This window comes from Mus pahari, chromosome 23, assembly GCF_900095145.1.
Source record: "Mus pahari chromosome 23, PAHARI_EIJ_v1.1, whole genome shotgun sequence".
Classification (NCBI taxonomy): Eukaryota; Metazoa; Chordata; class Mammalia; order Rodentia; family Muridae; genus Mus; species Mus pahari.
In genome coordinates this window covers 18,183,661-18,198,266 of record NC_034612.1, presented here as the reverse complement: position 1 = coordinate 18,198,266, position 14,606 = coordinate 18,183,661, and the positions used below count along the sequence as shown (strand labels likewise).

The 14,606-nt window shown below is 45.8% G+C and overlaps 1 protein-coding gene across 3 annotated transcripts in view; it reads left to right on the top strand.

The window, feature by feature from the left end:
* The window catches only part of Tmem132d (transmembrane protein 132D), a 634,730-nt gene that overhangs the window by 280,045 nt on the left and 340,079 nt on the right, over nucleotides 1-14,606 (top strand). For all 3 annotated transcript variants that reach the window (XM_021222597.2, XM_029533772.1, XM_029533771.1), the window contains exon 3: nucleotides 5,085-5,231. In XM_021222597.2, the coding sequence (XP_021078256.1) occupies nucleotides 5,085-5,231 (147 nt within the window). The remainder of the gene's footprint in view (nucleotides 1-5,084; nucleotides 5,232-14,606) is intronic.

Here is a 14,606-nt window from a genome sequence, read left to right as displayed (position 1 = left end):
CTGTGGACCAAACTCATGCTTGCTCAGCAAGCACATTCTACACTGGGCCATCTCCCCAGCCGTTTCACCAGCATGCCTGACCGCCTATGATTTAGTCAAGTTTGTACAAAACAGGAGCCAAAACTTATTGCCAGAAGATTCTCCTGGGTATCCAAGCCAGCTGGACTTGAGGTCTGGGCATAAAACCTCACCTTCATTAGTGATGCATGCAAAGTGTGTGCTAGTCATGAAGTCATGATCTGAAATGCAAACTAAGGGCTGGGGGTGCCACCTGATGATAGGATGGTTATTGAGCATGTATAAGGTCCTGAGTCTCACCCCAACACCAGAAGAACTAAACTCCCACAATGCATGTTCATTTTCCCCCATGAACACAATGCCGGCCATATGTAACAGTCTATTTCTAAAACTGTTAGTGTTAGCACCTGAGACTGTAAGATGGTGGTCTGATGCTTTGATTGGGAACTTGCCTATGAACACTGACGGTCCTGTTCCCCAGTTGGTTCTTGATGACTCAATAAAGATGCTAGTGGCCAATGGTTGGGTAGAAGAGGAGGGACTTCCAGGTTCCCACAGGCAGGATAGGAGGTGCAGAAGAGGAAAGGAGATGTGAATGCTTCAGAAGGAGAGAGAGCACCACCAGTCACGTGAGCTCTTGGGTGGAGTAACCATTGGCTGCTTCCCCAACTGGGCCTGGGGTAGCAGGAGGGAGATTAGAAATGCAACTAAACTGAGGGCAGATTTAGGGTACTGAGTTAGCACTAAAGGTAACGGAGCAACTGAGCTGAGGGTAGAGTTAGAGATGTTGAGCTAGGAGTGAAGGTAAGAGCACGTTAGTCATGGGAGGCTTAGAAGTACCTGGCCATTTAGCTAAAAAGCATATTAAAGATAAGCTAATGTATATGTGTGTGTGTATACATATCTTTCATCTGCAGATCCAAGGGAAACAAGGTAGAGGTTGGTAACATGGTCTACCTGATGCTTAAAAGTAGAAACTACATGCTACATAGAACTATTCATAAGGGGTCACTTCCCCTGTCATTGTACACTAATGTGTGTATTGTGAGGGGTTGATGTCCCTGTTACATTTTTATAGGCAGATTAAAGGAGCCAGAAAAGGCATCATGGAGTTAGTAGAGGAGGGGACAGGCAAGTCTGACTTCTAGGCAAGACTGTATTTATTGACTAAAACACAGTGAGGGGTTCATCTCAGAACTCACCCATGTGGGTGGATGGGTCATACATTCCATGCCATGTGGGTAGGTAAGAGGAAATTCCTATAGGAAGGTGCTGGCTGTAACCTTTATAGGGGTAGAAATGACTCCCATAGTCCATAAGGGAATCTGGTAAGTATAGTCTCCCAGCAGGAAACTATCAATCTTCAAGACCACGGCCAACTCTAACATGTCACTAGGAAGACTCAAAGGGTTTACCCTGTAGTCATGTGTGCTGCTCAACTTTATGCCATGAGAGGCACACAAACTATAGTAAACAAAGGGGAAAGGGCATGGGCCATATCCGGAAGAAGCTGGGCACAACCTCCCAGAATCTTCTTCCTGTGAAACCACACAGCATAACTTCAGTTCCCCTAAGCAAATGGCCATGACATGTACATTGAGGGAAGATGCTTCCCTCATGTCTAGTTTGGGTTTCACTGCTGTGAAGAGATACCATGACCAGAGCAACTCATATAATGGAAAACTTTTCACTGGGGCTGGCTTACAGTATCAGAGGTTCAGTCTGTTATCATCCTGGCAGGCAGCATGGCTCCATGCAGGCAGACATGGTGCTGGAGAAGCCAAGAGTTCTACATCTTACTTTGAAGGCAGCCAGCAGAGACTGTCTTCCAAATGAAGCCAGGAGGAGGGTCTCCTCCACACTGAGAAAAGCTTGAACTTAGGACCTCAAATCCCACCCCCACTGTGATGCACTTCCTCTAACAAGTCCACACCTACTCCAAACAAAGCCACACCTTCTGATCGCAGCACTTCCCATGGGTCAAACATATTCAAACCACCACAGCTCAATCCAGGAGCATAGGATTCTACTGAGAACTGGTCAGGGTGCCCTCAATTTGCCAATATTTCTGGACTCTCTAGGCTACCAGGTGCTAGATATGAATAATCTTATACACATAGTATAAACATAGAAGTCCCACTGTTCTCAGCTAGGGGATGATGGGAACTCTCCCACTATCCTATTTACAGTAACACTGCCAGTCTTGTGATGGCCTTTAAGGACCATGGCTACTTGGTACCCTCTCCTGTACAGTGTGTATAAAACTGTTTCCAATGGCAGTAGTAATGGTATAGGACACGATTGTCTCTGCTTCTTGTGATAGTTTTTATATGCTTGGGCCAGGGAATGGCACTATTAGAAGGTGTGGCCCTGTTGGAGTAGGTATGGCCTTGTTGGAGTAGGTGTGTCACTATGAGTATGGACTTTAAGACCCTCATCCTAGTTGCCTGGAAGTCAGTCTTTTAGCAGCCTTCAGATGAAGATGTAAAACTCTCAGCTCTACCTGCACCATGCCTGCCTGGATGTTGCCATGGTCCTACTTTGATGATAATGGACTGAACCTCTGAACCTGTAAGTCAGCCCCAATTAGATGTTACCCTTTATTTGTTTTTGTTTTTGTTTGTTATTTTGTTTTGTTTCCTTTTTCGAGGCAGGGTTTCTCTGTATTGCCCTGGCTGTCCTGGAACTCACTCTGTAGACCAGGCTGGCCTCAAACTCAGAAATCCGCCTGCCTCTGCCTCCCAAGTGCTGGGATTAAAGGTGTGTGCCACCACTGCCGGGCTAGATGTTATCCTTTATAAGATTTGCCTTGGACATGGTGTCTCTTCACAGCAGTAGAATCCTGACTGAGACACTTCTACACCCCATTCTCAGAGCGTTGTGTTGCCTTTAACAGTGAAGATTTCAGAGGTTCAGGACAGGAACTGGGGTCTCCTCTTCTGATCACATGGATATAACACAGAGCATGTACAAAGACTGCTGTTGGTATCACTATCCCCTCCCCTGGATAACCAAAGCCTCTAGGCATCCCTTGGTACTTTTCCTTCTAAGCTCTTTATATTCTCCCCAAGGAATAAGAAAGGGAAGGCACAGTAGGAAACACAAATTCTTCACATCTACAAGGCAGTTTGTAAATCAAACTGTGAAAATCACTGTGTTGCCCTTTTGCCACGGACTTCCCATCGCACGCAGGCTTTTTCTTTTGAAATTTCTTAGAAAGAAACAAGGACATGCGTGCCAAGAGAGCTTTTCATCTTCCTCCGTCATCCAGCTTCTGTGTAAGGGCTGGGGTGTTTGGAGTTTGCAGAGGAGCCCATGGGACCGCGTGGTTCCCTCCCAGGACGAAGGGAGACGAGAGGGAGAGGCGGCAAATGGAGTCTCAGGTGGAAAGTGGACTGCCTTGGTGAAGGTGTCCTTGGCTAAATTATGAGTAGACCTTGGGCAGCGTGACCCAAACGAACCAGCACTGAATAGCAGAGGAAAGCGAACACAATCAGTTTTATCAGCTCGAATAGCAGGAGTTCACAGGGATGCAGGGAGAGCCCAGAGTGTTGTCCTACCTGAAAGAAAGAATCTGCCCAAGGCACCCCAAGACCGAGTTCTCAGCACAAAGGACAGGGAGTAAGAGACAAACTCAGGAGCTAGAGGAAGAGGGAGAAGGGGACGAGAACAAGGGAGAGGGAGGAGGGGTATATGTCCCCAGAGGACAAAGACTGCCTCTGGACTGTTTATCCTGTGTTAGGATGAGGGGTTTAATTCTAATTGGGAATATTAATTAGGTGAGCCAAAGGGAGCTCTGGCTGGACTTCAGTTCTTGGATAGCTGGACCTTGGCGGTCAGGCTCAGAAGAAGTGGCCAAATAAGGGAGTAGATCTCCGTGGCTAGCTTTAGGGATGTAATCTAACAGTTTCCAAGCAAGGCGGAGGGAATGAGGGAGAAGGGCAAGACCTGTCAGAGCTGTGCCCGCCACACTCCGGCTGTCCAGAGTTCCGTCGCTACCTGCAGTTTAAGGCCTGTTTCTCTTCTCTGGAGTCATGTGAGAAACAAGATTTACAAATGACCTAGCAAATTATTTGGGGATGAAATGATATAGAACTACAATGAATTTAGAATAGCATCCAGTTGATGGTAAGTAATCCATAGAGCAGAGGGAGAGGAGGGGGAGGAGGAGGAGGAGGAGGAGGAGGAGGAGGAGGAGGAGGAGGGAGAAGACAGAGATGGTGGTGCTGATGAAACAGTTGGATATAGTGATGGTGTGGTGGTGGTGGTTGTCATGGTGATGATTTTGAAGAGGGGTTTGTGGTGGTGATGGTGAAGAAGAAGATGGGAACTGTGGTGGTGGTAGTGGCGGTGGTGGTGTTAGTGATGATGATCAAGATGGGGGTTGTCTCTTTGGTGATGGTGGTGATGATGATGACGATGACAAGGACAGTGACGATGCAGGCTCTGGTATGCCAATGAAAGTCAGAATGTCAGGAGGGAACAGAAACATAGAAGTTGGCTAACCCTACTCAGCCCAGTCCCTCTATGTGCCGGGTCTAATGAATATCCTCTCATCTGTCTGAGCCTCAGTTCTCCTGGGTGGAACTGAGACACTGCTGGGGAAGTCAGATGTAGTCCTTGTGGTTCGTACGGTTTGCTGGGTGCTCAGGCCTCTCTCCCTGCAGGCGCTCCCTTATTATGAATGCTACCTCTGTAATTTTTGGCTTACTTCCATTTCCCAACTACTCACTATAAGGGATTTCAGGTAGGTTTTACGGTTGTCGTTTTATGTGTTGTCTTTTAATTAACAGAGACATATTTCCGTATATAACAGGTGTTTGCTGACGGCCATCACGTTTTGCCAGCTCCTTCTGTAAAAGTGGGGATAACTGGGATGTGGGGTGAGGTGGGGGGAACGGTGACAGATGGATAGGAAATGTGGTTACAAACTTGTGTTTAAATCTGATTCCCCGTGAGCGAGCTCATAACTGCAAGGCTAAGACGCGTGCGCGTATCCCTGGTACCACTGCTGCCCCGGGACTTCCCCAGGGCTCTCTCAAACATGCACTTCCTGTCTCCAACAGGGCCAAGGTTAAGAAAGGAGTGAGCATTGTTGGGGTGAGAGCCAGCAGCTCTTCCATCTGGGATGTCAAGCAAAACACCGAGTACACTGGGAAATATGCTCCGGCCGTCATCGTTTGTCAGAAGAAATCTGCTGGCTCCGAAAAGAGGTAAGTCCCACCTGGTCTGTGCTGTGCTCAGAGGCTCTGCCATGGTGGCTTCCTGTTGCTCCTAGGTTTGCTAACTGACTCCATTGCAAGCTGTATTTGATGTGTGCTGTCTGTCACTAATGGCTCTAGGTAAAAATGGGTGGAGCCTGCCAGATCGGGGCAGTGGGGTACCGTTCATAGTGGACCCACACAGGGCCACAGAGGATCTATCATCTGCAAGGATCTCTCCATGCAATCGCATCCAACAGTACAGGAAGCTGTCACTCTTTCTGATTCACCTCAGAGGTGTCAGAATTGCGGGTTATTCCTTCATCCTGAGTATTTCCACATGAGTTAAACCCAGGAGCGTTCGCTCTTTTTTACGGGCAGGGTGCAGCCCACCTTTAAGGCGGCGCTGATGTTAACATACTGCAAGTGATTGTATTTGTGCAAGGGGGCACTTTCTGATGGAACAGTGGGCCGCCCGCTGTGGAATTACAGGCGATCGTGAATCACCCCGGGGGAGAGAAATTAAAACCCGGATCTGCTTCTGATAGCCACCAAATTAGAAAACAGGCCATTCACAGCTGGGCAAGAGGCGGCTTGGAATCTTAGGAGTTCTTGATTTATTCCTCTTTCTCCCGGAACCTCAGAGAATTCCTAGTCTGGTCACATACATTTTCTTTGTCACTTTTAGGTTTCTTCTGGCTCTTTAGATTACTGAAGAAAAAAAAAAAATGAGTGAAAATTCTAAAGGGTGAATTGAGGAAGGTAACACGTTGTTCCTGGAATGCAGTTCTAAATTCCAAAACTCAGTTGTTTGGAGAATACATTTATTTCCCATGATATGGAGGTGGCTATTGCTGCTTAGTTTTAGCCCCCACTCCCTTAGTTCATTACCAAAAAGCACTTGAAACCAATTCAGGGATGGCTTGGCATCAGTCGCTCTCCATCCTCCTTTATTAGAATCTGGGTCACCTGCAGTAGCTCTCCTCTGTGCCCTTCCTTTTTTTTTTTTTTCTTTTCTGACTGGAAAAGAATGAGAGGAAAAGAGGAAGCCGGTGTTTGAGCTCTGCCCTGGATGGTCCTGCGGTAGGAGTGGCTCACACAGCGGAACTTGTTGGTCTCACACGATCTCAGTCCGAGGTGCCCAGGAGATTCAATTTGCCAAATGAGCACCATCCTCATGAAAGGTGACATTGTGGTCATGTAGCCAACTGTCATGAGGACTGATGGACAGGCATGTGCAAAAAAACAGATAGTGATGAACAGAGTAAGGGAGGGGGCGGAGATATGGAGTATGGATGGATGGATGGATGCATGGATGGATGGATGGATGGATAGATGATGGATGGATGCATGGATGGATAGATGCAAGGATGGATAGATTGGTGTTGTGGCTTGAATGTGAAATCCCCAACCCCCAATAGGCTTTCTTATTTGCACACTAAGTCTTCAGCCGGAGATTGTGGAAACTTCTGGGAGGAAGTGGATCACTAGGGGTAGGCCTTGAGGTTCTGTTTCCTGTCTGTTCTCTGCAGCCAAACTGCAGAAGCAATGTGACCCACCCACCTCATATGTTTTTTTTATTTATTTGCTTGTTTGCTTGCTTATTTGTTTTTTTCACGTCAGGGTTTCTCTGGGTAGCCCTGGATGTCCTGGAAATTACTCAGTAGACCAGGCTGGTCTCGGACCCAGAGTTCTGCTCACCTCTGACTCCCAAGTGGAGCACTTTTCTCTTCCCATGCTTGGTCCATATTTATGCGGACAGATAATGGAAATGGATACCCGTATGAGCCTGTGCAGTGCTTTACTTAAGGGTGAGGACACAGCATATCAAACACATGCCTACCACATGCTAGTGACATGCTTGTGCAATGTGATCATGTGGACCTTCTATAGGACACAAACACAGTGTAAGGTCACTGTGACAGATCAGAAGCTCCTTCGGGGTCAGAATTGAGTCTTGCTTGCAGCTGTGTCTGCAGCCTCCGAGCAAGTGGCTGGTATGCAGGAGGATGCCTGTAATTACGTGATTGATGAAATCTGGAATAAGATTGCCCCGGTTAACGTAAAGATTAAGGTACAAGTCTAAACACGTACTTACAGCATAGTCTCAAGTTCATGAGTCCACAGAAGTCCAGTCAAGAAAAACATAGGATATTTATCTGAGCAGATGCTGTCCTAGCAAAAAAATTCCAGAGAAGACTGACACCTGGAATTTCTGCAGGCAGAGCTGGGATGCCGGGAAAAGCTGAATGTAAATTAATTTTTGCAGTGAAACATTTGGGTTGAGTTTTTTTTTTTCTTTTTCACCCTGTATCTGTTTTCTACTTAACAAAATGTACATAATGAAAATAGATGTTTTCATTAACTACCACACATTCATTAGCATCTTCAATAGTTATCCCTGACCCACTTGAAAACCTTTCATTTTGTACTATCTTCCCCGAGGGGAATAAAGGGAAGCCAAAGGGAAACCTTGGTCTGGTATTTCAGGTGATGCTGAAGCCAGGCAAGGTCCCTTTCTTCTTGAGGATAATTGGAAAATGTTTCATTGAGTTGATGCTTTGATAATGTTGGTAGCTTTGACTTTGGGTGGGTGGGTGGGGGCTGTTTTGCTTTATAAATCCTTTCTTCTCTCTGGCCGTTTCTCCGTTATCTTAAAACTCTGAGCTCAGCTGTGGAAACTCAGGAGAGGCAGTCTTCATTAGCTGGAGAGTCCTAGATTGTGTGTTGCTGATAATCTTGCCTGGATCAGGAAGCTGCCTTAATGAAGTGACGTCGCTGTGACAGGTGCAATTTCATGGGTAAGGAGCCACTTTCATATCAGTGATGAACTCAGCGGGAGTTAGTGAAGATCTCTTATCGCCTTCAAGTTCATATTCCTTGTTTGAAGAAGTTTGTTTGCCAAGAGAGTCTCATCTTAATGCAGTTATCTCGGCGATCAAATCTGCTTTGATTTGCCTTCACGGATCCAGAACCCACGGCAGAATAGCTAATTGCTCTACACCCCTAGATCCCATTCGGCATTTTCAGAATCTTGCTGGTCAGGGCATCAATTTAGGTAAATATGTATAAAGCCTGTTGGGTAAAATTTGCCCTTGGATGGGGGTTTCACAGAGGTTCCCATGGTGGATCTGCAAATGTTGTTCTTGGCACACAGACTTACGTTTGAATGAACTTGAATGATACCAACCTGCCTACTTCTGAGTTCTCCAGCATGGTTGTAGCCTGCAGAGGTGTCTCATGCCCCCATGCCCCCATGCCCCGGCTCATGCTCAACTAGCTTTCTTGTCTTTGAGGCTTTGATTTCTTGACAACGTCTTGTAGGCAGGCAGGCATTACAAAGATCCAATCTTGCTCGTAATGAACCTCTCCTTATTCCATGCAATGGTGATTTTCCACTTACTGTAGGTAATGTGTTCCATCTTAAAACAAATACATTTTAAGTTAATAGAATGCGCTGCAGAAAAGAGGGGTAATTGATATTTAATTTGTAGTTTAGATACCGATAGCTGCGATTGAATTCATGAGGCTACGTGAAAGTGGGGCCTGACAGCCACATAGCAAACTATTTGTTAAGATTGATGTTCTAGTTTTCTGTGATGAACGTTAGAACCAAAAGCAAATTGAGAAGGGAAAGATTATTTGGCTTATACTTCCCAGGTCACAGTTCATCACCGAGGGAAGCCAGGGAAGGAATTGATGCAGGAACCTGAATGTATAATCATGGAATATATTGCTTCCTGGCTCGTTGTCTAGATCAATGCAGCTGGCTAGATTTCTTATAATACCTAGACCACGCCTGCCTAGGGAATGGTGCTGCCCACAGTGGCCTGGACCCCTCCACATCAATCATCAATGGCTATAATCCCTCCCAGGCATGACCACCAGCCAATCTGATCAATGCAGTTTTTCACTGGAGTTTCTCTCTTCCAAGGTGATTCTAGGTTTGGGTCAAGTTGTCAATAGAAACTAACAAGAATGATTAGGGAAGAATGTTTAATTGTCTTAAACCTAATAAGAATGGCCTGAGTAAGACAGACATTCATTTCCTAGTCACATAACAAAATTAATGAATGAAGAAAGCCAGCCAGGACAGACACATAGCTCCTGATACTGCTGGCTTCCCAGTTACCTACTATGCCCCCCACGTCCTGTTAACTCATGGTTTATATCAGTGGTTCTCAACCTTCCTAACACTGTGACCGTTTAATACACTTTCTCATGTTGTGCTGATTCCAACCATAAAATTATGTTGTTGCTACTTCATAACTCTAATTTTGCTACTATTATGAATCGTAATGTAAATATCTGTTTTCTGATCATCTTAAGCAATCACCATGACAGAGTCATTTGACCCCTGAAGGGGTTTGCAACTCTCAGGTTGAGCTTATCTCTTCATAGATTAAGATAGCTCCAAGAGTGGCAGACATTGCATCAGCTTAGCAGATCAAGTAAAAGTGACAGGAAAGGATCGTCTTAGCTGGCACAGCCTTTTTTGAAAAGTGACCTTCCTGGAAGCTTCTGCCAACCTCCGTTCTCTCTCCCTTGTCAGAAAAGAATGACGGTGGCCGTGTCGGGCATCCAAGGAGAGTCAGAATAAAGACGATGTGCTGATTCAGAGTCACACAATTCAGCACCACAAACAAGAGCAACACTGGTGACCAGTGTTAGTAATTTACAAAGATGAAGTGTGTGTGTGTGGGGGGGAAATTCTAACATATGCTTAAGTGAGGAGAGCATGTTGGCCAGTCACCATCCCCAACACGCGTCACATGTTCCTATGAAAAACCACATTAGCACTAAACTCAAAACTCAGGGAATGTTCTCGAACCTAAGGGGGCAGAAGACAGGAGCTGGCCACTCTTAGTTGTTCCTTTTTTTTTAAAAAAAAAAAAAAAAAAAAAAAAAAAAAAAATTTTTTTTTTGTTTTTTCATTAAACCTGCTTTTTTTTTTTATTGTTCCTTTTTTTTTAAAAAAAAAAAAAAAAAAAAAAAAAAAAAAAAAAGTGGAGCAGGACAGGAAACATGTCAGGAGCATTGTGCATACAAACAGATGCATGGGAATTATAATTGCCAGAAAGGAATAAGGACAGATACCCCGCCCCCAACGAATCAGAATCCCCCACATGAAATAGCTTGGAGCCTGCCAGTGTTCTCAGATTCAAACCGAGCACCATGTCACAAAGACAAGTCAAGAATGCAGGAAGTGGAAACTGCTGGAGGTCAGGAGGGTGTTAAGAGATGAAAAAGAATCACTTGCTAGATTCGCTTCGACAGGAATCAAAACCATTGTAGCAGAATAAAGAGCACCAGGAGATAGGAACTTTAAGAAACAGAACGAGAAATATATAAAGTATTGAGGACGAGAAACGGCTGGGAACCAATCACGTTAGTCTAAAAAGAGGAAAGAAAAATGAGGTGGTAGACACAGGCTGACAATTGGGGTCAACACCTCCTCCATTAAAAAGATGCCCAGGGAAACAGAGAACAAGCACCCACAAGACGCATGTGCATGTTCATAGAGCCAGCCAGGCACCATGCTAACTCAAAGCTGGGAGTCACTCAGTAATAAAGCCCAAAGATGGGATAAACAAAATATGGTATGTCCAGAAGGTGAAACATGATACTGTAGAGAAAAGAGATGACTGGGGTACGGGATGCAGTTGGGCGGGTCTTGAAAGTGTTACGCTGTATGAGTTGAGGTGACTCTAAAAGACACTTGTGATCAGAAAATTCAACAGTCAGGTATTGGAGATGGCCACAGTGCCCTATGAATACTATCAAAAATCTTTGAAGGTGCACTTTAAAGTGGTGACACTGGGGGAGCTCAAGGCCCCAGAGTTGAACCTACTACTGATATTCTGATAAATGAACAAAGTATCATATGACCCTCTAAATTCCTATCTTCTACTTCTGGATTACTGAAGTTCTCAGTCCCCCATCAGAGAAGTTTCTTTGTACAGCGGGAGGTAGCGAATGGAGAAACTCGCAACTGGTCAAAATGCAGGGAGTGTGTATCAGTGGGATGTTCACTCACAAATGGGGTATCTATATCACACTCTTCCCCATGAAATGCTTGGCAACCTTCAAGGAAAGGGGTGTGTGTGGAGTGGGGGATGACTTAAGAGCCAGAGAATGGGGAAGACCAGAGAGAACCTGATTTTTTTTTTTTTTAAGGTTTCACTATTTTGCTCGTTTTGTTTTAAGTGATGTTAAATTAATTACAACATTTCAAGGGGAGAAGCTAATTCCACACAAAACGGAAGAGTCTGTAATGAACCCATTAAACTGCTAAACTGTAGAGTGGTGTAAAAGGAGTCAGTTGAGATCCTTCATGTTGTTAGCGTGTGGCCACAACCACCTGCCCAGCTCAGAGCCGGAGAACCCAGAAGCTATTTCATACTCTGGTGTAATGGTAAAAACAAAGGAATTGTATATTAAAAAATAATAGAAGAAAGAAAGAAAACCACACCACAAAACAAGGAAGAATTAAGTCCTGAATGACTGGCTCCATTATGCCCACCCTCTCCACCCTAAAATGGCACAAAAGAAATAGCTGAGCATACCCTAAAGACTTTTGGTGTAAAACTGATGGGCTAGGATGGGAATAGGGCATGATGGGAACAGAGTGTGACGATCTGTCTAAAAATGTCCCTTTCACGAAGGTGTGTTCATGCTTCTGAGCAGATAGGATTGGGACACCAAGGTATGATGCTTGGGAAGTCACAGTTTCATCTGGGGACTAGACAGTGATTTACAAAGCTTCCACACATTCCCAGCTTCCACTTGCAGCCTGGCATCTCTAGAGAGGCTCCTCCCCAACCCTCACCTACAGCTGAAAAGGACCCTTTCTTGAATGGGGTTTCTGCTGAACCCCCAAAATAGTAAACACCTTAAGGCCGAGTCATCCTTAGCCTGGAGGTGTCTAATGTGGTATTTATCAATTCTCGAATCCCCAACATACAACACTAAAAGGTACACCGAACTCTGAGGGCAGCTATGCTGCAAAAATGGTTTTAGGCATGACAGCAAGGTGCGTGTGTGAACACATGGCAGCCATGGCTGTTGGCACAAGAGCAAGTCAGTCAACATTCCAGAGTGGAGTTCGAAAGGGGTTCGTGGTCCCCCATTCTCAGCTGAGGAGCTGTTGGCTCTTGACGGATGATGGGGAAGAGTGTTTTGGAAGGGCCTAGTCCTTTGTAGGTCGACCATGCTGTAGTGGATGATGCCATATCCAGGAGGATGTGAGCAGCACCAATTGGACTTGATGAGGGGGGGAGGGGAAAGGGGACAGGAGAGGGAGGAAGGGAGAGGGAAGGGGGGGGAGCAGTAATTCATATGAGGTGTGAAGTCAGGAAATATCTAATTTAGTTCACACATTGTTATGTGACTCTCCTGAGGAAGTTCTCTGTTCTCTTCTTCATCCTGTCTTGAGACCCAAGAACATCACGGGTAACACCGGAAGTAACTCTGAGGACCCTGCGCTGGATATGTCTGCCAGGGGAGAGTGGTCCCTGTACTCAAATCCTTTAGGCTAGATCTTTTCACTTTAGTCTTCAGTGTGAACAGTGAAGCACCTTATTCATCCACGAAGCCTATGGTGGTTTGAATAAAAATGGCCCTCATAGGCCTATAGGGAGTGGCAGGAGGAGGAGGTGTGGCCTGGTTGGAGGAAGTGTGTCATTGGAGGCGGGGCTTTGAGGTTTCAGAAGCTCCAGCCAGTCTTAGTGGCTCACTGTTTCTTCCTGCTGTCTGTGGATCCAGATGTGGAACCCTCAGCTATCTCTCCAATACTATGTCTGCCTGCCTGCTGCCATGCTTCCCACTGTGACAATAATGGACTAAACTGCTGCGCTGTATATAAGCCAGCCCCAATGAAATGTTTTCCTTTATAAGAGTTGTAGTGGCCATGGTGTCTCCTCTTCACAGCGATGAAGCTGTAACTAAGATACCTGTGCTGAGGGCAGCCAGTGCTATCTCCATGTTTAATCCTAGTGTCTACCAGAAGCCTTCTCGGCCAAGTGTGTTTTTAGTAGATGATGCTCTAGGGACATAGCACCAGAGCAGGTCACAACTGTTTCCCATGGACATAGTACCATAGCAGGCTACAATTGTTTCCTGTGCTTCTGGATAGCATGATTCCTGTGCGTGTTGGCAGAGACAGGAAATAAACAATGAAAGGCTTTCCTAGGATGAGGGCAAGGGTGATGTTTTGTGCATTGCTGAAGAGCTGTGAAGGAGTCTGTCCACTGGAGATGCATGTGTGAGGATGCTGTTGTAGGAGCCTGTCACTTTGAAGGCCACATAGCAGCCCTGCAGTGTCAACACAGGGCGTGTCTGTTGCCGATGTAGGTGGGAGACACTGGGGCCTTGTTCACAACAGTGCCTTTTGGAAACAGCACAAAGTTAAAGCCTGGGAACGTGTTCATTAGAAAGCAACTGAGTTCAGACGCATGTCTGGCATCAGTGTTGAGAGGTGGCCCAATCCTGTGTTTATCAACACCAGGATCATCTGAAAGTGTGGTTTTGAGGCAGAGAAATCTTGAATGATACATTATCATAGTCAGCTGTACATTGCTGTGATAAAACATCAGGACCAAGAGCAACCCGGGGAGGAAAGGGTTATTTCAGCTTACAGTCCATTAACCAGGGAAGTTAAGGCAGGAACCTGGAGGCATAAGCTGATGCAGAGGCCGAGAAGGAGTGCTGATTACTGGCTTGCTCCTCGCGGCTTGTTCAAACTACTTTCTTGTAGCACCTAGGACCACTGGCCTAGGGTTGGCACTGCCCACAGTGGGCTGGACGCTCTCACATCAGTCACCAACCAGGAAAATGCCCCACAGATTTGTCCACAGGCCAACCTGATGGAGGCATTTTCACAAGTGAGTCTGATTCAAATTCTCTGTGTTCATATATGTCTATAGATTGACATGTATGTGTATGTATGTTCATGTATGTCAGGTGCATGCACACATGTGTATGAGTAGAGGTCAGAGGTTAACCATAGGTATCATTCCTCAGGGCCCCATTGCCATATCTTTTAAAGTACATCCATGAGTGTTTTCCTGCATGTATGTGTGGGTGCCTCCAAAGGCCAAAAGAGGGTGTCAGATCACCAGGAACTGGGGCTATAGACAGTGGTTAGCCACCAGGTGGGTGCTAGGTTTTGAACTTAGGTCCTAGCAGCAAGTGATATCTGAGCCATTTCCCCATCTCCATCTGCCTTCTGCCTTGCCCCACCTCTCTTCCTTTCTCTGTCTCCCTCCCTCCCTCCCTCCCTCCCTCTTTCTTCCTTTCCTTTCCTTTCCTTTCCTTTCCTTTCCTTTCCTTTCCTTTCCTTTCCTTTCCTTTCCTTTCCTTTCCTTTCCTTTCCTTTCCTTTCCTTCC